Source organism: Cyanistes caeruleus, chromosome 1 (assembly GCF_971803275.1).
Source record: "Cyanistes caeruleus chromosome 1, bCyaCae1.hap1.1, whole genome shotgun sequence".
Lineage (NCBI taxonomy): Eukaryota > Metazoa > Chordata > Aves > Passeriformes > Paridae > Cyanistes > Cyanistes caeruleus.
Genome location: NC_141701.1, coordinates 100,847,755 through 100,874,983, shown reverse-complemented (window position 1 = coordinate 100,874,983; position 27,229 = coordinate 100,847,755). Strand labels below are relative to the sequence as shown.

General features: G+C 37.3%; 1 protein-coding gene and 1 long non-coding RNA gene across 2 annotated transcripts; one reads left to right on the top strand and one right to left on the bottom strand.

Moving 5' to 3' along the window:
* Positions 1-694: 694 nt before the first annotated feature.
* Positions 695-27,168, bottom strand: STK17A (serine/threonine kinase 17a). The gene is made up of 7 exons (XM_023919509.2): positions 26,872-27,168; positions 19,318-19,530; positions 12,065-12,209; positions 6,695-6,821; positions 5,926-5,974; positions 5,621-5,800; positions 695-4,805 (listed from the first exon to the last, which is right to left on the bottom strand). Exons 1-7 carry the CDS (start codon positions 27,048-27,050, stop codon positions 4,472-4,474), a joined length of 1,227 nt encoding a protein of 408 aa, XP_023775277.2. The 5' UTR covers positions 27,051-27,168; the 3' UTR covers positions 695-4,471.
* On the top strand, positions 13,195-23,156 carry LOC111923665 (uncharacterized). Its single transcript, XR_002861208.2, has 3 exons — positions 13,195-13,281; positions 17,724-17,796; positions 23,107-23,156. It is a non-coding gene; the product is annotated as an uncharacterized LOC111923665 (long non-coding RNA).
* Positions 27,169-27,229: the final 61 nt, after the last annotated feature.

The window sequence follows — 27,229 nt, the reverse complement described above, 5'->3', positions numbered from 1 at the left end:
CCTTAATTTAATAACTTCTGAGAAACAATCTTTGCCTCTCCTTGCTTGGTAAGGCCCACAAGACCTTCCATGCAGCAGCCAGATCAACTGGACCTTACAAGATGCTACTGGAAAGTGGCAGATGGTAAGTGATATCCTGGTAGCTCAGGAGATTTCTCTGTGAGGATTAGTTAAAAAGCACCTGTGCAATTCAGTCTGTATTGCTGGCATTACAAATTAATTGAAGAGATGGGGTGCACCTGATTTTAATGCATCACCAACTTAGCTGCAATTCTACTTGTACAAGCAAGCAAAGACTCAATGTAATTAAGTTCTCTGTGTTTACAGGAAAAAAGATAATCCGTTCAAGTAGTTCCCTTTCCTCTCCTAATTTTGCAGTAATAACTCTGGCCCTACATGCTCTGTTTCACTTTGGTGAATCCTAACCTTTTCTTAATTAGGAAAGATTTTTATCACATCCATGTGTACTTTTTTTTTCCTGACTGTATTTGTTAATCCAAATGACATCTTAATTCAACATCTGCACCATGAAGAACTCTACAGTGGAAGCATATCACTTTAGTATAGAAAAGACTTTTGATGTGTTTTATATTTGCTGCATATATTGAACAAATGTGTGATTCAGAAAACTAAAATATCAGTAATCCTGCTAATGGGTGTTTCCCAAAGCACAAAGAACAAAAGACCCATCAGCTTTCAGAAAACAAAATTTAATTTATTGTAAAGTACTGTAAAAACAATCAGAAGTACAATGAACTGGCACTATTTCTTTAAAACGTTGAACTGTCTTCCAGGAACAACTCCTGAAATATTCAAGAGAGATCTTAAGCCACAGAGTAATGGGATGCAAGGCCCACCTCCCTCCCCATCCCTTGTGAGCACCACCAGAGGAGAATGGGCAGTGAACTTTTATTTGCATTTGTAACCAAACAGCTCTCAAGACTCAGGGGGTAGATCACAAACTGGAGTTAACCCTTTTGTATTTAGGGACCTGCACATGAAAATGTGACAAGACAAATCAAAATGCAAATTCCACTTTGGACAAAAAGAAAAATATTAATTTGTAGAACATTTAATTTAGCAACTACAAAATCTATAAGCCTCTCCCTTAAAGAGGTGAATACAGCAACAAGAGGAGACAACACTGTGCTTTTCGTTTGGACTTTGCTATTTATTTCAACAACTGAAAGAAGGCCTTGGACCTACCCCTCCTATTGATACAGTTCATGGCTCTTCCATGAATCACAGATAACTTTGTAGGAACATCGGCCCTTCCATTCCTTCAGCATCCTGCATCTGAGCACACAGCAGCCATGCAGCCCGTGCTACAAAGGCAGCCAGCACAAGCTCAGTCTGGAGAGTGGGGACTGGGAGAGCATTGCCCACAAGGTCCAAGGAGCTGATTCTTTCTCCACAAGCAGCCCCTTGCCCCCATGAACACAGCAGCTTTTCCCAGATGACCTGTGCGCATACACACAGTACCCTGTATTCATGGAGCTGCAGAAACCAGCTGTTCCTCACAGCTCATGGCTTGTTCCCAGTCTTATTGATGTGACACTTACTTCACTCGGAACTGAGCTCAAAAACACTGACTGCAACAGCCCCTTTCTACAGCTCAGGGTAAGACCACCTCGTTTGCAGCTTTACCCACACTCACAGTGGAACAGAAACACCCTCAAGGCTGATAGTCCTGCAGTTAAACAATATGGAAATTTTTCCCTGGTATAGGGTGAATCTAAGATGCCTTGTTTATAACTTACACTATTAAACTTCCACAACTTTATACAAATTCTTAATGACATTAAAAAACACTGTATAAAACCACCTTAAGGCACAAAGAGCTAAACAGAAATGCAGCCCACTGGAAATCTCAAAGCAGCCAATTCCAGAAAAGCTGGCCTTGAAGTAAGTATGCATTTCATGTATACATGTTATGCTTCACTGTCATACATTAAAAACAGTGTATATAGGACAAAATGTATACTGCTCAGCACCTACTCTTCACCATTAATACCAGTCTCAATCTGAGACATGATCTGTGGTTACAAAGAGGAAGTGAAATGGGTATACATCTCTCAAATAGTTTGCTGTAGGCAACCAGATGTTAAACATTTATGTGTGCAACATATTGTTTTGTAAGGGTAGGGTGTGAACATGCTTCAACCTCACTGCTCTTTTCAACTTAGTAAAATAAGTATGGATGTGGGGGAAAAAAATGTCAAAATGGCAATGATGGAAGATGGGAGAAATTGCAGTCTTGCACAGAATTCCATGAATCAATGTCCTCTCACCCAAGCAATTTGTCTTGGGCAAATGACTGGAGAGTAAAAGAAAGACACCCATGACTGTACTGTCCTGCCTAACAAGGCTGAAACAGATCTGCATTGTAGGTAGGGTCAGCTCCTGTCTGTGTCCAGAAACATCCAGATACCACAGATATGCTGTTGGCTCCAAGATTCTCCTGCTGAGACCCAGCCAGAGCTGTCCAGCAACTGACTCCTTTCTCCAGAGTGTGAAAGGCATCTCTGCATTAGAATATAAAACACATCCAAACTCAGAACTGAGTGCCATGGGCTGTTTTCTTATATGAACACCTTTGAGGAATGAGAAGCTGCCCTACCTACATCAACACTCAATATGTAATTCCATAGGGGAAGAAGCTTGATACAGTTTAATTTAGGTGCAATTTCCCTGATGTGGCTTGATGTAAAGGCAGCCCAATCTCTGGCAATGAAGTCTTATGGAAAAACACCCATTTTCCCACTGCTTTTAGTTCAGCTTTCTTCTGTACTAGTGCTTTTCCCCCACCTTTCCAGCCATGCTGATCAGATCACCCCAGTACTTCTGCTCTTATTAAGCCATTTAACTTTCATGTGAAGGAGGAGCTGTAACATTAGCACAGAGCCCTGAACCCCTGTTCACTAAATGGAGTAAGAACAGTTGATACATTTGAAATTAGAAAGTGTGTACCAACATGGAAAAAAAAGGGAAAAATTAGCTCAAAAGTTTCTATTCACTGTTTTCTAGGAAGAAAACTTCTGTCAGAGTTTATTACAAAGGAACAGAATAAGGAAACCAAATAAATAGTTGAATAGTTAACAGTATGCAATATAATAGTACTAAACTTCCATTACATAAAAATTAAACTTTGGAACAACATCAGTATGAAAGATTTCTTAGAAAACTAGGACTCAGTCCAAGATCCTCAGATCTGTGCACTGCAAAAACCACTCAGTTTTGATGCCCAGTTGGTGGCAGCTTTGTCCTCTGAGGGACTGCATCCATTGAGAACTATGACCCATCCATACTGCTCCCTAATCCCACTCTGCCCAGCCACATAACATGCTGTATTTCCAAGTGTCTAAGGGAGAGTGACCAGGAAGCAGGAGGCATGAGCTGTGCTTCACTGTTTCAGAAGAAGCAGTATCTTCTTCCTCATCTGACAGCTATATTGAACAATAGCAATTTAGCCTAAGGATGTTCCTTTTTTTCCTTAAAGCAGCAGTTAGAGGAACAGAAGTAAGGCAGAAATGACTTCATGATGCCAGTAAAATCCCAGGTGGTCCTGGGGGAGGTGGAATCAAGGGGTGATTAGCTGGACAAACTGTCTAACCTAACATGGTAAAGTCAGTGGAGAGAACTTCAATAACTTCAGAGGAGCTACATCAGACTGTTGCTCTTTTTTCCTCTCATCAGCACTGTGTGGCCACACTGAGCAGGATTCTATTGGCACGTCTCACCCAACACAGGAGGTGAAAGGAACAATCTCTGCTGGCTCACAAGTGACTGAAATAAGCAAATACATCACATTCAGGAGCAGGATTTTACTGTGCTCCCAAATCAGATGTAACACCAATACAGATTTCTTTATCAGTGGGGCATGTGCATCTCTGCCTAGAGAAGCTCAGCTCACTGTTCAGCTGCACACCAGAGAGGTCTGGGTCTTTGACCTGATGTAAACAAAGAAATACACACAGGATGATCTTGAAATCTGTATGTCAAACCAGGTGATCAAATTCTCCTCTCATACAAGTTTTAGATAAGCAGATAGTTCCACTGAAGTCAGGAGGCGTTTGAAGAAAACCCAGCATTATATATTTGCATTAAATACCAAAACATATCCTAAAATACTCCTATTGACATCTGTCACCAAAACACTTCCAGTGTCAACTTCTCAAGAACACTGGAACAATTAACAAAAACTCTTGTTACCAATCAAAAACAACATCAAAAAAGAAATAAAAATTAAAAACAAAAATAAGCTTATCCTCTTTGTTAAATTCCTGCCAGACACATGAAATCTTATCAGTTCCATGAAAATAAGAACTTGGCACATTTTTGTTGTATGCCATTTATAAACACTTTCTTTTATCTAGAATATTTATTGCATATCAGAAATTCACTTGTCTAGAATACTTTCGTTTAGTAGAAAAAACTGCCTTCCAGTTATAGCTATGAAGCTCCACACAGTTCAGTAAATGAATTCTCCTGGTATTTCCTGCAGTAATGGTTCCTCAAATTTAAATCGTTTGGAAATGGCTTTCTGCTCAGTTACTTTTTCTTTTTCTGACTGCCTACATTGTCCCAGTGTATATGAAGCCACTACAATTAGTTCTTCTGTCACTATTGATTCTTCCTCTCCAGTCTTCTCAGCATCTACTGATTGTTCAGAGGCAGAATCCGCATCTTTCTGGATAGCATCACTGGTCTCCCCTTCTGTACTCTTATTCAAGGCCCTGCAAGCAGGATTATCACTTTGTTCTAACCATGGATGTTGAAGACATTCTTCAGCAGTTGCCCGGTCCCTGCAGAGGAAGGAAAGTATTAAAATAAATATGCAAATGAATACAAAATTCAGAACCTTGCTGAAGAGATCCCCAAAAATTATTCCAAGGATATGACTGTATTAAAGACAGATAGAATTGTAGATTAAAAAAACATACTGACACCTATCTTTTACCAAAAAAGACCACAGCAGTTCAAGTAGATGAACTCCTAGCATTTAAAACAAAGAAATTCGTAGATCCCTAAATATGAGTTTATGCTTCCATGTTGCCAAACAACTTCTGAAATTTATACTTTTTATATATAGAAAACTTATCCAACTTTTACATTCTTCAGTTATTCCCAGAGACAAGCAGTAGGCAATTTCAATAGCTGGCATGTCCCATGAAGAACTGGTAAAGTTCCACAGTAAACACCTGTTTTATTTGGGAAGCAGGAATTTCCAGTTTGCTACCCATTAAGAAAAGTGTACTAGTGAACAGAAAAGGGAAGGTTCTCTACCAACGCATCCAAAATTAAGGACTCAAAGCTCAGTTCATTTAAGACTTCAGCAAAGTACCTGCAAGAAGAATGGGTGCACTGTTCACTGCTACAAACTACAGTTCAAACAGTTTTCTGAAAGTAATTTGAGTTTTAATTATTGACACTTGGACATCATTTGGAATATACAAGCTTGGATGGAAATGGAGGAACTATCTTCTCATATACATAGTAAGTAGTAATACAATGAAATCAAAGTCCCCTTATACTTTAAAAATTAAAACACTAGCACTTGCTACACTTAAAATGAAGTCAGTCTGACATATTAGCATATACAATTGGGTATTTTACTTACTCGGGTTTCTTAACCAGCAGAGTTTTGATGAAATCCACAGCAGACTCTGATACAAGGTCAAAGTCCTCTCCAGAGTAACTTACGTTCATTTGAGATATATTTAAGAATGTTTCTTGTTTATCATCCCCCAAGAAAGGTGATATCCCTGTCAGCATAACATATGCCAGTACTCCAATGCTCCTAAATTAAAAGTAAAAAAAAAAAGTTTTTTAATTAGCCTTTTTTTCTTAAAGGTAAACAAACAAATCCCCAAAGAACAACCCTTTTCAGTAAAGCTGTGATGACCATTTATTTGTTACACTTACCACATATCAGTTGCTGTACTGATTGGATCATAACTCAGAATTTCAGGAGCTATTCAGGGGAAAAAAAAAATGAGTTTTGTCATATGCAGAAATTACATTAGAGCTAAAAAATGTGATAATGATCATGTGGTAGAATTTAAGATAAGCCATTTGAAGAATGACAGTCTTTTGAAATCAAGATACTTCTGTTCAGGTTATTTAAGTGGTTTCTATCATTCATTGTTTTTAAGTGAAAAAATATGTTTTCCTTTTATTGTCATCTTCAGAAGCCAGGCCAGTCTCCTTCCCAGTTAAGAAATCTATACAAATTTCTTGCAGACAAAACAGAAATAGCCAACATTGCATATTCCAGCACTGTAACCCATAACTATGAAGATATATCACACAACTTAAAGATATTTTCAGGTATATGTTCAAGGCCTGTAGTGGTTTGGGCTTTAAAAAAAAAATAAAACGGAAAACTTAATACTTGCTAAAACATTGTATTCAGAGACTGAGTATGTGAATTTAAACTTTTAATCCAAGTAATACTTGTTATCACTACTGGTAAGAATTGTCTAAAGCAAGTCTTCATCTTCAACATAAGCACACAATCATAGTTCATTAGACTGGCAAGACTTGCCAGTCCTACCTTTGACAGCAGTAGCATGTCCAAGCAATAACTGGATCTTGCAACACAGCAACTACACAGCCAGGTTGGCATGCTCCACATTTGCTTTTTGCTCCCCAGAAGCCTGGACTAGTCATCATTCTTATAGTAACAACTTACCCACATATTCTGGAGTTCCCATGATTTCTCTTAGCTCCTCACTGCTCTTCATTATTCTGGAAAGGCCAAAATCTACTATCTTAACATCTCCCAGAGGAGACTTACTGGTTAGCAGAATATTTTGGGGCTGAAAAACAAAAGGACACTTTTGGGATCACCCAAAACTAATGACAATAATGACAATAATGACCAAAACTATGACATCATACTTCATAATTATTTTAGACCATGAGCAGCAAGAGTGTCTCTTGTGATAAGTATGATATCCTGGATCATTTATGTAATTCCCTCAAGGGGATTTTGAAGAGACACGTAGGCTAAAAGGAGTGGCAGGATTTTCCATTTAGAATTGAGAATCAAACCTTTGTTAGCTTAGAACACATTGGAAATACATGCCAATAGCTGACATTTAACAATAGCATGTGAGCACCTCCACACTTGTACTTTTAGTCCTTTGTATCACCTATTTTATTCCTCTTCCCTCCTTGACTCTTCCAATAGGTGGTGTAAAATACCTCCCTTTGAAGGGTGTCCAAAAACACCCAATCATTTTAAAAACCCTGAACACACAAAACTATTTTGACTGCACCTGTTTAAAAGTCTGTTGCAACCAACCTGAATACTGTTCAAAGTACAAACAACTGCATTACAGAATACTAACTGAAGAACAGTTTAAAAAAAATATAGCAGCCTGAAAAACAGGTTTTTAAGAGCATCACCTTTGGATAAACTTGTTTGCACTGACGTCACCAGATCTTGGCTGTCTTCCTTCAAAGCACCTTTGTGGTCATTAAGAAGTTCCTTACTATTTTAAATGCTAGCTCAATTTAATAAAAATTTTTGCAACTGAAGCATATTGTTGCCAAAAAAAAAAATAAAGAAAGTTTGACTTTCCCTACCCCCAGAACAGTGATTACACTGGGTTTTATCATTAACTTCTCCAAGTGGTACTGCTGACAACTGACACTGCATTCATGCTTCTAATGAGCCCAAGTTACATAAAAGTGCAGGAGTCTTTATTGGGGACCTGGAGCATCTTACATCAGGGTGGTTGAAAAGGGAGGACAAAAGAGTAAGAACAGCAAAGCAACCACTGATTGATAATCCAGCTGCAGTAACACCAACATTTATTCTTCTTCCCTAATCACAGAGCTGCTCTGTCCTCCATCCCCAGAGTCACTCATGACAACAAGCTCTCACATTAACAGCCTTGATTTTGAATACAGAAATAAACCTGGGCAAGAATGTTTTAAAAAACTTGGGCCAGTTCTCCTCACTGCAAGACCTGAATATGGTCAAGTTTTTTGATTCCTTCAGAGTAAACTGTTATTTGAAACTAACTCCATGATGTTGTCAATTTATTTTCTGTTTGTAAACCTACATATTAAGAATAGCTCTTTTTTTATTTTCTTTACAAATTGGGATCTGGTGGCAATACAAAGGCTTTTGGAGCTGCACATTCCCACATTCTTTATAGTTCAGATTTGTTATTCTCTATTTGTATTAGAAAAGAAAACATCCAAAAAAGCTGACCATGCCTCCCTCATTAGCCTCTCAGATGTTATTCCCAGTGAGAAATTTAGTTATGTTGTGAAGAGTCAAATTAAAAGCATGAGAAAAGTATTTTTTCTCTATATTTAAATGAGGAAAATTTTTTAATGGAAAAGTTTTGTGAAATCCTTCAGCCCTCTATTTTAACATTTTAACAGATAAAGCAGTTGCCAGAAGTAGTTTTTACTGGTTTGGGGTTTTTAAAATCTTATTATACAAAACACACCTATGCAGAGAAAACACTGTCTACAGTATGAATTGAATCATAACTCTAAATCAATTCTTAATGAAATACCAGTTATTTTTTTTATTTTAAGGAATCATTATGGGATTCTTGTCAAGTGCCAGCCTAAACACCAGCATGAAACCTTGAAGAAGCCGTAACTTTGAACTCCCCATAGTTTTCAGCTCGACAACATTACTCAAACTTTAAGGAAGGGAAGATCATTTCCTCACATCTGCAATACTGTTTCTCTTTTGGTTTTACTCTGCTACAAGACATCTAGGTTTGCCTAATACCAGTCAGTCCACAAAGACAGGAGATGCCGGCTGGAGGCTCTCCTGATGGCCATTCTAAAAAGGGTCCTTCACTTTTACCCTCAAGCACTACTGAAATTGTTGATGGAAGCCATCAAATGGCAATGTTTGGAGACCTCTCCCTCTACTGCAGCAAGGTTTAAAGGTTCCATTTAGATCCTCTTATTTCTTGTATCTTCAGTTGGTTTCAAGAAGATACATAAAGACTAAGGACACACATAAAGGTTCTGGTTTTAATCTAATCAATGCTTCACCTTACCTAATTTCATTAATGCTGCAGGTTATCTAATTATATGATATTCAAAAAACCTCAGATCCCTAGAAGAAAAGACAGGAATTATCCAAGAAATAATGGTCAGAAACAGGAAAAATAGACTAGCTGAGATACCCCAGCATTATGTCTTTAAGATACTAAATGAGGCTGATTCTAAAACAAGTGAAGGAGTCCCATATCTTCTTCCTCAGCCCCCACACCTGCTTAAATTCTCTCACATTCCCTACTACCTTAAGCTTTTACCAAACACCAATTCAAGATTAAGTTAAACAGCAAATAAGAACTCATAGAGACTTCCCTTACTCTGCAGCTTTTAAGCACCATTAAGAGGAGATGAAAGACTCCTGACTACAATCTGTGCACACCCTACAAATTAAATAGCATTAACACAATAATGCCAAGTGATAATTAATTTGCACTTGGTTGCATTATATTTTCTCTTCATCCAAGTCAAAACTAGGCTACATAATTGTATTTTGCTATTAAAAACAAGACACATTTCAACCATCTTTCAGTAGAACCATGCTTTTGGAAATAAATGATCAGGTGACAACCTTGCTAAGCCACATCCAAATACCCCACTTCTTTCTGCAGTGTTTAGTCTCAGTAAAAATCTTGTATCTACTCAGAGGGCAAAGAGAAACTAAAAGCAAGGTGGCTGCAAGTGTCATAGATCTGGTTCTTTAGATTTATAGTATAAATATTAAGCTGACAATTACATATAGACAACCACTTGGGTTTAAATTCTTCTGGGGGTATAATTTAACTTTTTTTTGAAGATGCAACATATAGAAAATTGGATGGACTTTTACAAAGAAACTTGTAACAGACAAATGAAATGGAAATCTTTAGAGACACAAAGGTGAAACTAATAGCACAAAAAGACCCATTTTAGCAAGAATTTGTAAACTTTGCTATTGGCAAACACAATGCATAGCAACAGTAAACATACAGAAGTTTTCCAAATGTCATCACAAACAAAGTACTTAGGAAATTCCACGGTGCTTTAAGCGGCAAGTTAAAGTGGCATGAGACACATGATACAACAGAAGATGAGGACTGTGGCTTAATAAATACGTGGCTGAAGCAAGCACCCAACTTTTTGAGTTCTGTCAAAAATGGGCCTTTTTTACAAGTGTTAAAAGGCATGTGAATCTTTGCAAGTCATGGGTTTTAATTCTATCATTTCCATCATTTTCATTTGCCAATACTCTGAAGACTTCCATAAACCTTTTTTTGCAAAAGATAGTTTTATGTATCATGAAAGTCATCACACAGCAAGTAGGACTCCAATTAAACACACATTGCACACTGCAGTAATGTATAAACATGTTCATTAACCTCAATCACAAAACAATTTCCTCTGCTAATGTATTTCTGTGAGGCAGCAAAACAATGCTGGATTTTTCAGTGAGAGCTGCATATACTCCATGTTAAAGCATAAGTTTTCTGACCAGTTGGAAAGTTTTTAAGCTTTTTATAAATTTATTTTCCAGACTAAATCTGTAATCAACAAGTCTACTTTTGCAAAGAAATACTGTAGACATATAAAACACATCACATTTCCAGTTACAGATATCCAGCTGATGATGCTAAGAAACACCACAACTTTAACTACAAACATATATAAATATACACTGTCTGCAAAAGACAATTAATTTTACCCACTTTGCTTAAAGGAAATTCAGTGGCAAACCATTGAAACTCTGAGAATCTTGTTTAAGCACACTGGAACTTTGAGGAGTTCTAACTGCTCATTTTTAGTCTTTCTGAACACTTATTCTCACATAATTTGCTAAAAATGTTTTATTAATTCTTTCAGTACAATTATTAATATTCTGTGTGTATGACTCAATCAGAATTTTAAAGAATTCCACGTAAAATTTGAATAAATGTTTGGAAAACCAGGCAGGTGACCTATATGTGTGCAAATATGACTCATTTACTTTAGCTGATGAATGGTTCATGATGTGCTAAGCTATATATCAAGCACATACAGCTTGGTACTGGAATCTACTGGTAAGCTTACAATAGTGCCAAAATACAGCTAAGCATAAGTAAGGATCTCAGCAAAAGAACAAACATGCAGCAGCTTACAATATACTTAGTAAATAGGAGATTAGGACATGTAAAAATAATTTAAAAAAATGTATTGCAAGTTACTTTTTAGATTGCCTTGCTTAGTAATAAGCTACTTCAACCTCATAATGAGATACAGTTGCATCTTCCATATGAGTACATGGATAGAAGCTAAATAAAATTCACTGGAGCTTGCTGCCCATAGGTGAAGATAGTTCTCTGGTCCCCCGTTACAACTCCCATTTTGACTATAAGATTTCATGGGATGGCAACTGTACTTTTCACTTGATTTGGGTCAAAAGTGTATTTCAATAAGAAAAAATACTTGTTTCAGTACATAATGATAATTTATATACCAATTATGTGTCAGCCAACTCTGTCAGCAAATGACACACATTTAAATTAGGTTTTACAGTAACTGGGAAAAAAAGAGGAAGAAAATGCTATAAATGTACTTAATTTACTAGTCCTGTTTGAATATTTCATTCTGAAACATGATACTTTATTCCAGCAGTGTCACTACCACCCTTCTTCTTCATTAAAACTCAAGTCAATGCAAAAATCAAACCTGGTTTTCAATGGCCATATAATACCCAGACATTTTTACTGCAATGTAGAAATGAGTCAGGTCTTACCCGAAGCACTTATTTGCAGTTTAAGGTACAAGGCAAATTGACTTTTGAATTGATCAATTTTCAGTTAATATGATTTCAGTTAATCATATTGAGTTTATATTTAATATAATAATAGAAACCCCCCAAAAGGCTTGCAAATCTGGTGGCTACTCTATCCCAAAAGTTTAATTTTATCATTCAAGGTATAATTAGGTAAAATCATGTTAATTGCAAATTGACATTAGTGTGATATATTACCAGCAAGAAAGTCAACAGATGAGAAAGCAATTAAGAAAAATACAGCAGCAATCCTACCTTTAAGTCAAGATGAACAACATTGTTCCTGTGCAAGAATGAAACTCCTTCTAATATCTGCTTCATAAGTCGCTTAACATCTTTTTCTTTGAAGGCCTCCTCTCTTTCAGCCACACACTGGTCAAAGATTTCACCTCCAGCAGCACTGTGGAACAGTAGAAGTACTGTTAGTTCAGAGACTAAGTTACAGCACCCATTTGGCCCTATTCACACTTTTATTTTTTGTATAGGCAATATCAGCAGGAGGTATAATCCAACTGTTATATTTTCAGTTATTAGAAATTTGGCAAGGTTTTACAGCCTTGGAAGCGTTTTCTGCAGTATGGTAGCTTTGGAAAGAGGCAAAGATTTTAGTCATTTGGGTTAGAGAATATCAATAATACAGAAATTTTGGTGATTACTTTTGAAACACTACTGACTTTGGTTTCAGATGAATGCCACAATTGTTTGAGGACAGCATTTTCATAGAAGATGTGCCTTTTGCTATTCCTATCAAACTACATGGAAATTTGGCCAAGGCAAATCTTTGCAAACATAGAGCAAAGCAGTCCCACCTCCCATCCTCCTCAAAACACTTTGCACATACTCAAAAGAATAAATGTAAAGTCTCCAATTGAATTGTTTATGAAGTCTCTGGTATACAGGGATGCATTAAGTTTCTAAACTTCTTTCATCTAAAAATAGCTCAAAAAATTTTAGCTCTCAGCTTGTGTCCTCTTTTGTTTATATATATTTAAACAAATAACAGAATAACAAAAAATATAAAAGTAACTAGATTTGAATGAATGTTTTTAAAGTACTCCGAAGCTACATGCAGTACCAGCTCTGTACAGCAATGGCTCTAGAGAACTAAAATTGTTTTACAACATAACTCTGTATTATCAGAAGTAAAACAAACTGAACAGAAGCTCCATCTTAAAACAAGAACGGGCATAAGAATGTTAGAATGGGGGGCCACTTTGCATATGGCTTGTTGAACTTCTTCTATGAAATCAGCACACACACCCCCTTTGTTCTGCATGCAATTCCATAATCACCCCTTAGGGAAAGGTGGTGAAACCCTCAAGGGCAGAATCCTCTCCAGTTACACCAAACCGTGACATGCAAAAATGACTTTGCACAAGAATTATTCGTTACTGATGCCTACGCATCTACTCTGCCTCTGCTTGCTTTTTTCCAATGAATTGTACTGCCTAGGCTATCCTGAAGACAGCCAGGTACGTTCAACATGAATATAACAGCAAATGAGAATTCTACAAAAATGATGCATTTCAATTGTGTGCCCCCAGAAAAAGAACACTAAAATATACTCAAATTTTCACTTTGCCTATACTAACTTTGCTGCTACAGTTCTAGCACTTTCAAAAGCCTCATGGATTTAAAAAAAAGTTTTCAGGGGTCCAAGGTATTCTCACTGCTATTATTTTAAAATTTCCACACAAATGGTTTTACAAAAAAAAAATAAATTAAAAGAAGGTTAAAGCTTAACATAGTCTAAAGAGTTTTACACTTCTGTCCTACATGCTGGCTAACTGGTACAGCAATATAATTTGATTTATTAAACTAAGATTTTCTTTCAAAAAACCCCTCTATTAAATAATTATTTTTCTGCATTATATATCAAAGATAATAGAGCTCAAGAATAAGTTTTTCAAAGGAATATTAATACTATAATTCCTTTAGAAAAATTTAATGTGCCCAACACTATCACATCTTTCTTCAGTCCATTTTTATTTTATTCATGGAAATAGTAATATTTCAGCTTTGAATAGGATTAAAATATTAATGACATTTTTAAAATGAAGATCAGCTAGTGTGTTCTAATATCCTAAACCAAATTCCTTGAAAAAAGAACATCAGTTGGATTTTCCAGATAAGAATAGAAAAAGATCTACTGCAACCCATAAATTAAACTGTCTGCCTTAAGAATGCCATAATACGTTACTTGAAGAGTGATTTAATTCCTTGTAGTAGTGAATTATAATGCATATACAGTGATAAGATCTACTACAAAAATTACTAACAATATATGTTTTATAGCAATAACTCTGGGATTTTGCTGGTAAAGCTCTGTCTCTTCAAATAAGGAAAAAATACTTCTGCTATTTAATTCAGTGAAACTGGATTTATACCCAAAACATGGGATCACACTTTACGTTTAATAGACCAGCTGAAAAAATAGTGGAAGTTGAGGGTGGGGGGGCTTATAAAGCCCTGCTTGCTTTATGTCTATTTGGTAGGCATCTGTTACAATTTGTTTATTAGTGTAACTTAATTAAAACAGAGGTAAATACCAATGCTAAAAAGTAGGCTACCTAGAATTTTAATATGACACTTAAAGAACTCTGAATTATAGGTGTTAAAAGGCAATAAAAGCTGAAGCAATGTCCCATCAGTGAAATCAAGTGCTACCCAATGTGAGAGTAGAAAACCCTTGATCCAGAAACTTTATTTTAAAAAAAAAATAAAAATATTTAAGTCCCTCCCTGTACTTCTGAAGATGCCAAGGCTCATCAGCATTTTTAAGAGTGAGACATGCAAATACATGCAAATACAGCCCTCACACATGCACACCCACTTCATAACTTAAGAGACACTGCCATTCTCAGCTACCAGAGACACTTGGCTTTACAAAATAGTTTCACATGGGAAGGTGACTTCACATGCAATGTTTTGGTTTTTGATCTGAACTTGCTATTTAGGATGCTGATGGAACAGCTCCTTCTGGACAATTCATTCTGTCCAAAAAATACCACATTCAAACAAGTAACCAGTAACCCTTTACAAGAACACATGGAAATTTGATACTGCAAGACTGCTTTGTGTATTGTTGCTGTGGAGTGAGCTTAACGGATTCCCTTAAGCAAAACAGTCAGGCAGCTGTGAGCCAAGCCAGTCACAAGTGGTTGGAAGCACAATGTCAAAATGAACTCCCAAAAAGATCCTCCTGCACACCTATTCCAGGTTTTGCCAAGGTCCTTAACAATACTTTCACTGTCAGCTATTTTGTATTCCCAAGCTAGATTTCAGGGGAAAAAAAATCTAACCATAGAAGGGCTCAAAATACTTGCTAGGAAGATATCATGGAATGTCACTGTTATGATTTCTGTATATATGTAGACCAGGAGTTCCTCTAGCATTAATAATATTTACCCATTTTTAATTAAACTGTAGTTTTTCTAACTGCCATTATGAAATAACTTAGCAAATGGCTGGGCCAGTCAGAAAATGTTCTTAGGGGACAAAAGCAAAGAATTATCCTTAGGACAACAAAGTTTTTAGGAAAACAAGTCATCTTAATTTGAAAAAAAAAAAAAAAGATGATAAGGACATATTGAAAACATTTTGAAATCCAGTGTTACTTAGAATGCATTATTTCTCTAGTACACCCTTCCCTAGCTAAGTTTATGAAAAAATGTGAGACAAAAGAAGGCTTTCCACACTTGAAAGCTATGGTAACCATAATTCTTTAGTTATTTTAATTTACGTATTAAAGTACAGTTTTGCCATTAATTTCTCTCATTTCAAGTGAAATCCAACTCCTCTTCATGAATGAAAAGCATGCTAACACTTTATTATTACTTAGCAGCATAAATGAGCTAAAAGCCATTTGAAAGTCTAGAGAACTAATATTTGTTACAATTATGTTGACTTTAGATTAAATGGAGACTACTTTATCTTCCTTGAAATATACTTTAACAATGAACTGTATGAAATTCAGCATCAAACTTCTTTCAAGTGCACTTATGAGACACTAACACAGTAATTTAACTTGTCATTAGAAAAAGATTGAACAAACCTATTTCAGGTCACCTGAAGAAATGAAGCATTCCCCCAGCTTTAATGGATCAGGCATTAAGTTAGTGTTCTGAAGTATGCAAATCACAAGAGTACAGACATGTAGACCAATTCCTAAAATAAACTTGATTTCAATGCTGAGTTATATACAGTCTGCAATGGGCAAAAATTTACTTCCTGAATATTCAACTTTGTCAAAAGTCTTTCTTGAAAGGGTTATCTCTGCAAGGTAATGGAAAGTCATCTACTTTCTGTACATGGAACTTACAGTACAAGCTGCTCACACCACAGTGGTTGTAACACTACCAGCAAAGGTTCATGCTCACTGCTGCTGACAGCCATACCTCTTTCCTTGGCTAGGCATACCATTGGATAGTAAGTGCTCTTACTGGTAATGTTTCCACTGTAAGGCAATGTAATGTACCAATGCCCCCAGAGCCTGAGAAAACTGTAAATCCATATCTGATAAGAGGTCATGGGAAGAGAAGCATCCAAATATATAAAATTGTAGATAGTGGTCTTAGAAGTTCTCAGTTTTCAAACAAATGGGGTTTTTTTGCCTTCACCTTTCCAAACAGGCAGCACAAAAACTGAAACACAAAGAAAGGTAACTAAGACCATTCAAGAAGTTTTTCCCTGAATTTTTTTTAGACCTCCAGTCTTGATTTGAGACTGCTATCTAGAACAACTCTGCTTGCTACTCAAATAGACAAGATGCAAACATTGGAGCAGCAGTTATTTGTGATTACAGAAGGTCTGCTTCAAGTTCTGTCTGTTGAATCCCATGCCAAATGGATCACTTCCTGCCAGCAGACTCTTGTTTTATCCAGTTACACCTCTAAGTAGGAGAATAAATCACATCCAAGGCTATATAAGTCCATTAATATTAATGAACATGTAAGTCCATCGCATTATCCTGGTCCACATAACTGCAGGTGAAAAAACACTTCATCCAGTGTATTAAATAAATACTGTGTCTTCAAGATGATAAAGACAACTTCTTCTTTTTAAAGCAAGCATAACAAAAGTTTACTGTACTTACACAAGGCTCTGGCTCAGTTCAGAAGCTCTTCATAACAAAATATTAATGATGAAGATTTTTGAAGCTCCATTTACAGGTTTCTATACATTTGACCCACTAATTACCCACTAGTATAATCTATCCCTTCCATAGATATGTAAAAACATGGTGATGAACATTTATGAAAAAGACTGGTTCTTAAGCATCAAATGCTCTACTGATCTTTCTTTCAAAAGAAATTGGAAGATAATAGGTAGGTTGCATACATGTATCGAACCAAAAAGTTACCAAATTTGCTTTTTTCTTTTAATACCTGATATATCAAGTTTCCCAGACTGTACCTCTATCTTCTTCAGCAAAATTCCAGGTTCTTTTCATTCAATTTTCAGTGAAATACAAAACATAACTGACCCACAGATAAATTTCAGGCTTTTTGTTACCCCTTCAGACTTATTTACCCCTTCAACTCTGCCTTAAATACCCTGACTGAGGTCCTGATTGAGGACAAGAAACCAAAGTCAGAGACTGTTGAGGGTGGATGCAGACAGCCCCAGTTTGCTGTACTACAGCTGATGCCAACACTGTAATGTCTCCTTGCTTCCCACTGTTCAACACTTAATATTAACACAGCCAATTTTAACTTTGTTTTCTGTCAAAAACTGATAATGCTTGCAAGACAACCCTCCATGTAACATTAATATTTCTCTTCCTGAAAGCAAAACATTTCCTGAAGGCAAAACCCTCAGTCCTTATGACAGATTCTACATCAAGACAAGAAACTTTAAAATTTTAGCAGATGAAGTTAGTGGCCAAAATCAAGTATTTGTTTTACTTCTTCAGGAGATAAAGATCTGCCACAAAGACCATCAGGCTTAATAGAAACTGAAATGCCCTAGAGAAGCTTGCAGTCTAGGTATGTTCTTTAATCCTCCGCATACAGAATGTCAGAAATTCACTAACATTCATACCTGTTTTGTTGCAACATGTCTTTGGAACATGTTGACATTAAAGAAGCATCCAGACATACTTGCTGAAGTCAGGGAAAGACTGTCTTTGAAATTTACAACTCCAGCACACAGCTATTTATCTGAAAAGAGGTATGACTGTTTGATGCATATAAACCCAATAATTTTCCTAATTACTTAACAACCTAGTTAATACTTCAGATTAAAAGTTTTGCAACTGTAAGAAAACTGAGTTCTAAAAGAAAACTAGGGATTTTGCATTGAAATTATCACAAAACTCATTGCTCATTTAGAATCCACTGCTCATATTAAATCCTATGAGATCTAGAAAATGAAACTGTGTTTGAGTTTCAATTTCTGCTAGTGTTTAAAGCAGGTATTTATGAGTCTTCAGCAGCAGCAGTTAAAACCCCAGAAGCCCTGTCACACCTATGTATTATAAAAGATACTTCTATCTTTTCACATATTTCACATATTATGACTTCATTAAGGGAACAATGAAGTTTAAAAAATGTATTCTAGAAGGAATTTTGCCTTAGGAGACACGGTCTCATTCCATTTCGCTGAGCTTTGAAGATACAGTTTCTTTTGACTTCTAAACAAGATGCGATTGGGGTGCAGGATTTCTCAACATTTATTTTTGCTATCAAGTAAGAGAAGAGCTGCACAAACTAGATTTATCTTAACAGACAAGTCATTTCTGAACTATCGAGCCTCACTGTTCCTCTCCTAATTTAAAATCCATAGAGCTTAACAAGAATTTAGAGCTAAGTAGCAACAAGCATTTGGCTGAATCTCGGAAGCTGGCTAGATGCCTTACTATCTAAAGCCATTGGCATATGAAATGAACAGTCACAACAGCTGCAGGAATACCCATCTGGACAAACAAGTGGAGAAAACCACACAGACAAATGTAGAGTCAAGCATCCTTTGAAAGAAACAATTCTAAGTCCCAATCCACTCCCTTTCTTTCCCTAAAAAGATACTCCTTAAGCAATTGTGTAGGGTTTTACTAGTTTCTTTTCAGCAATGATGTTGCTTTCAATACCATTTTTTATGACAGGTAAAAAAAAAACCACAGCAGATTTCATCCCATCTTTGCCAATGTCAATGGAATAAACTTTGGTTCTTGAACAGATACTCACTGCTTCTTTTCTCTTCCTCTTTTACATGAAGGGAGTGTACAGAGTTCATATTTTATTAAAGATGCTTTAACTACATAAATTATAGTTCAGCTTTGAAAGACACTACATAATTAGAGAAATCTGTTATAATCTGAAGTAGTTATGAGACTGTACATAACTTCTTGTAATCATAACTTTCTTAGTAATTCTTCTTGAAGTTAAGCAAGAGTAACAGGCAACCAATGAAAACTTTTACATTGTTCACACTGATACACAGTGTTTTCACATTGTTATTTTTAAGCGAATACTGCAGAAAGTTATTCAGGAATTATTACTAATACTTACTATTCCAGGACTAAAATCATCTCTGTTGCAGTTTCATAAACTTCATGCAAGTTAATGACCCAAAGGTTGCATTGTGCCAGCTCAAGGACTGCAATTTCGTGGATTATTTCCATCCGACAGTCTTGGCCCTTTCTTCTTTTTCTCATGAATTTTGCTGCAAACTCTCTTTCAGTGTCTTTCTGGATACACTTCTTCACCACTGCAAATTTTCCCCTGAAATTAAATAAGAATTTAGTTTTACATGCCTTAGTGACAGCCTTAATACTGAATTTTTAAATTAATGCTTTGGGAAACTTGAACCAAATCATTACTAATGGGTGCATTTAAGATGCAATCTGAATTCAGAAAGATGCCTTGCTGAGTGATGATCCCCAGCCCAGAATGTAAATAATCTCCATGAAACATAAGGAAATAAAAAAAAAACCAAATCAATTCAAACAACGTGGTTTTCAAAAACACAGAATAAACAAGCTGTGCTAGTTCCCAAGATTACATTAACCTCAAAACTTTAATTAAAACAGCTGGCAAAATCAAAATGTAAAAATGAACAATTTATGCTTTCTCTGACTACCTCACAGTAACCCAGTTACTGTTTTCTGAAGTATCCCACCATATCCAAGGCAACAGCACTCTCATTGAATCCTGCTCCATTTGCCATGCAATATCCATACTCTGCATTTTTCAAGATGGCACTTTGTATTTTCACCATGGCACGTCTCAAGTGATAACAGCCATCAAAAAACATAATCAGAGTTAAAACAGAGTTTTTTGATTAACAGCTCTCAAAACCCCCTACTTATACTGTGAGACTAAGGAACACGGGTAATTTAAATACAGCAAAGCAGCTTGACCAACATCAAGCTCTGCACCACAATTTTTGCAGCAATGCCAAGGTGAATAGGAGCACCGAGAGCAGAGAGCTGAGCACTGTGCTTAGCCCACATTAATGAGCGTCACCTCAGCAGAGCACACACCTGATGATGCACCAGGCCAGCACAAACCACTCTGCAGTGCTTGTGTCACACCACTTCCCCCACAGCACTCTGGCACAAGTGGCTGCTCTTAACTTCCCTGCAAGAGTCCCACACCACCTGCTCCACTCAGTTCCATTCACACACTGCTGATTTTTAGACTGAAAAGGTATTTTAATTAATACCTCTCACTAATGCAATGATGAATTCTCACACTTTGAAGTACAGTAATCTTACTTTGCTCTTACCATACAGGTATAATAATCATCAAAACGACCTTTTTTTATTTATATGTAAACATTTTTTTATAAAGCTGCAGGAATAGCTTTGAGATCTTTATTTTGGTTCTTTACTTTATATAGGGCTGCTGAAACCAAAATAATAGTCCTCATCTATTTTAGAATACAGTTACTATGGGTTTTGCCTCTCCCATCTCCAAGCTGAAGTTCACAGAATTAACTACTTCAGCTCATGTCAAAGTTTTCACTCTCCCAGCCTACTGGCAGAAGACTGCTATCCATGAAATATAACGGCTAAACAAAGTTGTGGTCGGCTTGCTTTTAATAAGCATTTGTTTCAAAATCACACAGTCTAAATGAATCAAGTCAAATAAGTACCCACAAAGTGGATATTTGCTAGGCAATCTCAATAAAATAATTGGACTTGTAACCACTGATACAGCCACAGTTATTCCTCTAGGAATAATATTTTGCATAAGCACATTATCTACAGCACAACAGGTATTAAGAGTAGATCGCAGCACAGTCCGGATGTCTGGTGAAGGTAGACAAACAGTAAGAATATGCTTTCAATGTCTTGAATATAAGTTCTTGGGAAAACATTCTTAATTACTAATACATACATGAAGACGAAACTATTGAGGTTTGTAAATGCATGAAGCTAATTTTGTAACACAAATTTTATGTACAATAGAAAGCTATGCATTAATCAAAAGTGTTAAGACACTTGTTCAAATTCTTAGCACCAAAAAAATCTCAAGAGAAAAGTCAACTGGTATGTTGTCAAAAGACAACATATAAGAATAAATTGAGAAGCCCCTTTAACAGCAAGTTATTTAAATATCTGATCAATACTAAGCCTTACAGCAATGAATCTAGGTCCCTGCCTGGGTTCAGCCTTCTCTGTTTTCCTTATATAGGCTCTGAATGCACTGCGTACTTCCTCTTGAATGTTGCCTTAGTGCAATCAAAAGCATTTAATTCTTGCACCAGGAAGGACCTAGAGAAAGTGGCTTAGAAAAGTTTGAAATCTCAATAATACAGCTTTCAAGTACTGTGCTGTTTTGAACTACGTACAAAATCTATCTGGAACCAAGTTAATTAGCCTAATGAGTACCGATGTTGCCGATTCACCATGCATTAGTCACTATGGAAATAAAACAGTATTCATGGAGCAGCAAGAAACGGCAAGAGCCACCACTGTGTGTGGCCACGCATGTCCTGTTTAGCTGAGCTGGCCAGAGGCCTGACAGGTGACGTAATTCAAAGGACAGGTTACACGGGAGTTCAGCCGGCTGACAAATACTAATTCTAAATTGTTTCAGACCAAGAATCCTGCCCAGATTCCTTATGGTTATGCCTATAATTAGAGCTATTATAACTACTGCCTGTTAGAACTCATCTTTTCTGAATATGATCCCCAAAAAGATCAAACTTGACAAACCTGATGTTTACAACCAGTGTAGAACTAATCACTGTGCAGTGATCTAGATTCACATCTGAGAAAATTTCAGAGCTAAGATCCAAATATAGTATCCACTATATGGTGAGACCAACAGATAAATTTTAAATAATTCCTTTTTGATTGAGACAGAATAGTAGATAAGACAGATATAAACAAGAATTCTTATGAAGCATACATTACATACACTTAATCTTTGCTTTTCTTGAAATCCCGCTTTTCAGAACTTACTATAAAAAAATTATATAAAATAGTGTTAGATCACATCATTGCTACTTTAGTGTATTGAGAAGAGCTAGCAGTGAGAACATTGTATGGAAGGAAGAATAATTTTGAGATGAAAATCTTAATGCACATCTGTCAAGCTGAAAACAGACTACCAGGCATCCAATCACAAATAAAAATGCTTTGGAGGGAGACAAGAATAGGAAATTCTAAGTAGTTCTCAGTCCTCACAAGAGTCTCATTCAAGAATTATGATTTAAGATAAATCTTATCTGATTACAAAGAAGCTCAATGTCACCTTTTCAGATTGCCAACAGAATTTGCATTGTTTCATTAGGCAGACATTATAGCTCAAAGGAAAATAGTCAAATGACAAATCAAATGTCAAATCAGATAAGCAAGAACATTCATGTCACACCAATTAATTTTTGTTGTCCTAGGTTCAGAACAACAGAGAACAGACTGTACTAATTTATTTAAAATATACAAAAATAACTAAGCTTAACTAAATATTTAAAAATGAATAACCTTATTTTTAAACTGACTTATAAAACACTGTCACTATAACAAGTGAAGGAATAATTTCTTCCTGTGAAGATACTTAGTTTTTATAAAGTTCAGAAAAAAAAAATAAAATTCTGAGATCCACAATACTACATGCAGTTTATTTGATAATAATTTTTGATATGAGTAACTCATATCAAAAATATGATATGAAGTGTGGGTTTTTTTCCCCCTGACAATTTTGGATTTCCAAACAGCAAAGTGCATGGATTCTATTTCTAGTGCTCAGGAATAAATTACTCACATAAATTTATTCTCAAATGGCAAAACCAACTATTTGCAACTCTTCGAATTTTCACCTCTTTTCCACTTTTGCTTTATTCCACAGCTATTTCACCCCAGATGTGCTACTGCAGAGAACAGCTGAGGACAGCTGTGTCACAGCACAAATTGGTACAAGTGTCATGTACTGCTAAGACACACATTACTGAAAGCTACCTGAGATATAAAATTTCATGCCACAGTTTTTCTTTTGGGAAATGAAAAAAAAAACCAACATGCATTATCTGCACATTAAACTACAGCCACATCACTAGTCAGGAACAAAGAAAATTTCACACTCCTTGGTTGATTACAATATTTCTTATTCTTACCTTTGGGTGGAGAATGAGCTTGTACGCTTTAACAAAAAGCTGGGAATAAGGAGAAACAACTGAATTGCACTGGACACATTTACATGTGTGCACACATTTTGCTAGAAGATAATTTTATTGTGGATCAATCATTTAAGGTGACTTCTACCTTCCAAAAGAAGACAGACCAGTCAACTTACACCATCCTCAAGCCCACCTTTAGAATCAAGAGTATTATTTTCTATACCCAAATGACTTCCAATATGTGCATAGATTGTTTCACATTGTTAACCCCAACATACATAAAAAAAGGAGTGCAACATCCCATCAACAAGCTGAAGAATTAATAGCACAGGAATACTTTCTTTACAATTAGAAGGTTTTTTCTCAAGGAAATGAGCCAAGAAACTAAATATAATTATAGTAGACTCCTTAAGGAAGCTCCTGGTAGTAAAAAATGTATTGTTCCCCATTTTACAGCACAATTATGGCTTAAGCACAAATGGTAAGGGGAAGAGTTAAGCAATTGGAGTCGTGTCCTCTGCAAAGGTTACACTTCTTCAATCTAACCTAACTCAAGCTAACACTGTCTGAAAACATTTAAATCTCAGTAACGTGATGAGAAATGGCATCCTTAAAACAATCATCAGAGGTGAGTTTGATTTCAAACTTCATGCAAGTGCAGTGTGTGAGAATATTGTGATTTTGAGGACAGTAAAATTATTAAGGCTGTGATACTGGATCAAAATGTTATATATTAAATAATTTCATTTAAAACCTTTTATTTCCATGTCATTCTAAGGAACTTGCAATAATTTCCTTTCCCAAGTGGCCATTATAATGATTTTTTTTACATTTTTCCCAAGTGAACCTGGCTTTCCCAACAGCTGTGTTTCAACAGACTTGAAAATGCCGGTTCAGCTTCTGAACAAGGCAGCACCTTCTGAAGCACATAAGCTGTACATTCCGAAATCAGTTTTTTCTCTGGTGAGCAGAACTAATGAAGCCTGATTCCCCATGGGTTTGCACCCAAGTCCCTCTGATGACACTGTGATCAAGTTCCTCCCAGGTTTGTCCATGCCTTTCAGGACTGCTTCCCCCAGGATTTTTGCTCCATAACGTGCCACCTGAGGCCAGAGCACCCGTACCTCTCTTCCCCGCATTACCAGAACTACACTGCCTTAACATTTTGCCATGTTCCACTTTCTTCCCACCTCCTCCAAATGCAGGGGACCAGAGAGCACAGGCTCCAAGTGCCCTGGGAAGTTCAACATACATGTGTTGACTGACAGAATGGGGGGCCAAAGACCACACCAACCTGCTGAGCTCATGCAGCAGCCCTGATCTCAGCAAAGGTGATAAACCTACTTGCTTCTTTCTCCACGGTCTCAGTTTTAAACACAATACATATGAACGCTGTTACTCTCAAATCTACCTAAAGTTCAGCTTTTAGACTGTTTCTCTAATTCTGGGAAATGGGACGGACAAATACAGAGCAAATAAACTTTTTTCTACCAAATCTTAATGCTAAGATAGATTATGTTGTGTGCACAAGGACTGCTTTTCATCCGAGACAAAAACCTGCTGTACTTGGGTGCTAATTTGTTCTTCATAAAGACAAACTCTACCCATAAAGAGAGAATTACACAATTTATGAACATATAAAAGTGAAACAATTTGTATTTATAAGTTATCAATAAAATTACAGTTATAAGTTGCAGAGAGACTTTCCACCTATGTTTGCAGAGTTGGCAAAAAACAGTCTAATGGGAGCATTTGAGCTGAAGTATCTGCTTTTTAAAAAAATAAATTTAAAACTGTTGAATAAAAAATCAAGCACATGCATTCAAATGTAGAGATTTCTAAATTCTAAAAGAGAAGATAGTGAAAACACTTGTGAAGTTGAGGAGAGATGGTCTGAACCAAAAATATGTGCAACTGTTGCTCAAAACCAAGTGAACACTTAGAACTGCCACTTAACTCATTTTAACAGGTGCAAAATCACAGCCTTCATGTGAAGGTCATCTTTAAAATATTCAAAAAATATTCCACACAAAAATCCATGCTGCAATTTACTTGTTTAAACTGCAGGCTAAGATTTTCAGCCATACTTAATTCTTGTTTGTAGAGTAAAGCAAATCATCTCAGTTGTACTTTTTTGTTCCAGAAGGAACCTTCATCTATTCCATGCTCTGATTATGCCAATGACTATCAACCAGCTCTGAGGGAAATGCTTATTCCATAGAAGAATTGCAAAATATTTTCTGAAGTCATCTGAACTTCAAATAAAAAAAAACCCAAACCAAAACAGCAGTGATACCACGACATTCTGTGCTACACTGCTCCTACGCCTTTCAGACTGTTTATTAGAATTTAGGCTGGTTTGCATTTAGTTATCTTCAGTTTCCAGGCCTTGGACATTGTGGTCACAATCTACAATGAGCTTTCTCGTTCCATGGGATGTTTCTCCCACCTGCTTACCATGTGAATGCTTTAGACCACTATGTTTAAACAGGTATTATTCTACTGATACATCAGAATTACTAAGTGAGCATTAAGCTAACACCTAGGCAACCTAAATACTTGTTAGAGGTACTTAGAGCAGCTACATTTGCCTTGGAACTCCTCCTTAGCTCCACAGGGCTTGGTTTTGCTGCTGTATGAACTGAGTTACACAGCGAGCGTAACTTGCAACAGAACACGCATTGAGAAGGATATCTTTCCATATATCCAGTGGCTTTCCATCTAATCTTTTTTATCGGAACACTCTTTGGATGAAGCACACGTAATTCTAAGAATACTACCATTCTTTTACTAAGAAGTGACAGAATTTCAGACAAAAATATTGGTTAAGTGGTGCTGAAATACCACATATGTAGTGCCCAAGATGCAAAAACCTGTCAGTGAGGCTTTTTGCCCTAAACCTCGCTTTCTATCAATCAGGTGTTGAAATTCTACAAGAACTGAACTTTACATGTGGAATCACTTCCAAACCCAAGATTTTAACCAGCTTTAACTCCTTAAAAAGTTCCACCATTAGATTACTCTCAAGCATATGCTGCCCCAAACGAGTGTAAAATTGTTTTTCCGCGTCTCAGCTTACAAAACTCGAGGAAATAATACTTAAAAAAAAAAAAAAAAAGAAAAAAAAGTGGGCATGTTTTCTTCTGCAGTGGAAATCTAGAGCAATAGCCACTACTCCACACGGGCTCCCAGGGAACCACAGCATCTTCCAAGCCAAATCCGCGGGGCTGGGGAGCCGAGGATGACTTGCTTCTTCAGCAAGCAGGAGGGACAGACAGCTGCGGGGTACAGCTGCCTCCCAGCAGCCTCTCCCAGCCGAGCCAACGCCAGGGGCGCGCCCTCGGAGCCGACCCAGCGCGGGCAGAGCTCCCCGCCGGACGCCGCTGGATGCCCCCGCACGCAGCTCTGCCCTGCCGGGGACCCCCGAGGGTGGGACGCCACAGCCCCCCGGCCCCGCTCCTTCCCCCGCCGCCCGGGACAGCGGAGACAGCGCTCACCTGCCGAGCTCCCGGCCGGGGCTGAGGCTGTAGCGCTCCTGGAAGGGCTCCGTGCGGATGGGCGTACGGATCTCCGCCAGGAGCCCGCCCCGCCGCCGGGATCGCCCGGCCGCGGGCTGAGGTGGCGGCGGCCGGTCACCGCGGGAGCGACCGGGCGGCGGCTTCTCGTCGGGGCTCATGGCGCGGGGCTTCTCCCTCGGCAGAGGGACGCCTTTTCCTTCTCCTCTTGTCTTCCCGTCTCGCTCCCGGTGTCCGTGTCCGCCGCGGCCCGCGCTCCCTCCGGGCGCTGCCGCTGCCGCGGGTTCGCGGAGGCTGTGGGCAGCACGCGCCGGCCGGGGGGGGGGCGGGGCACAGCCGC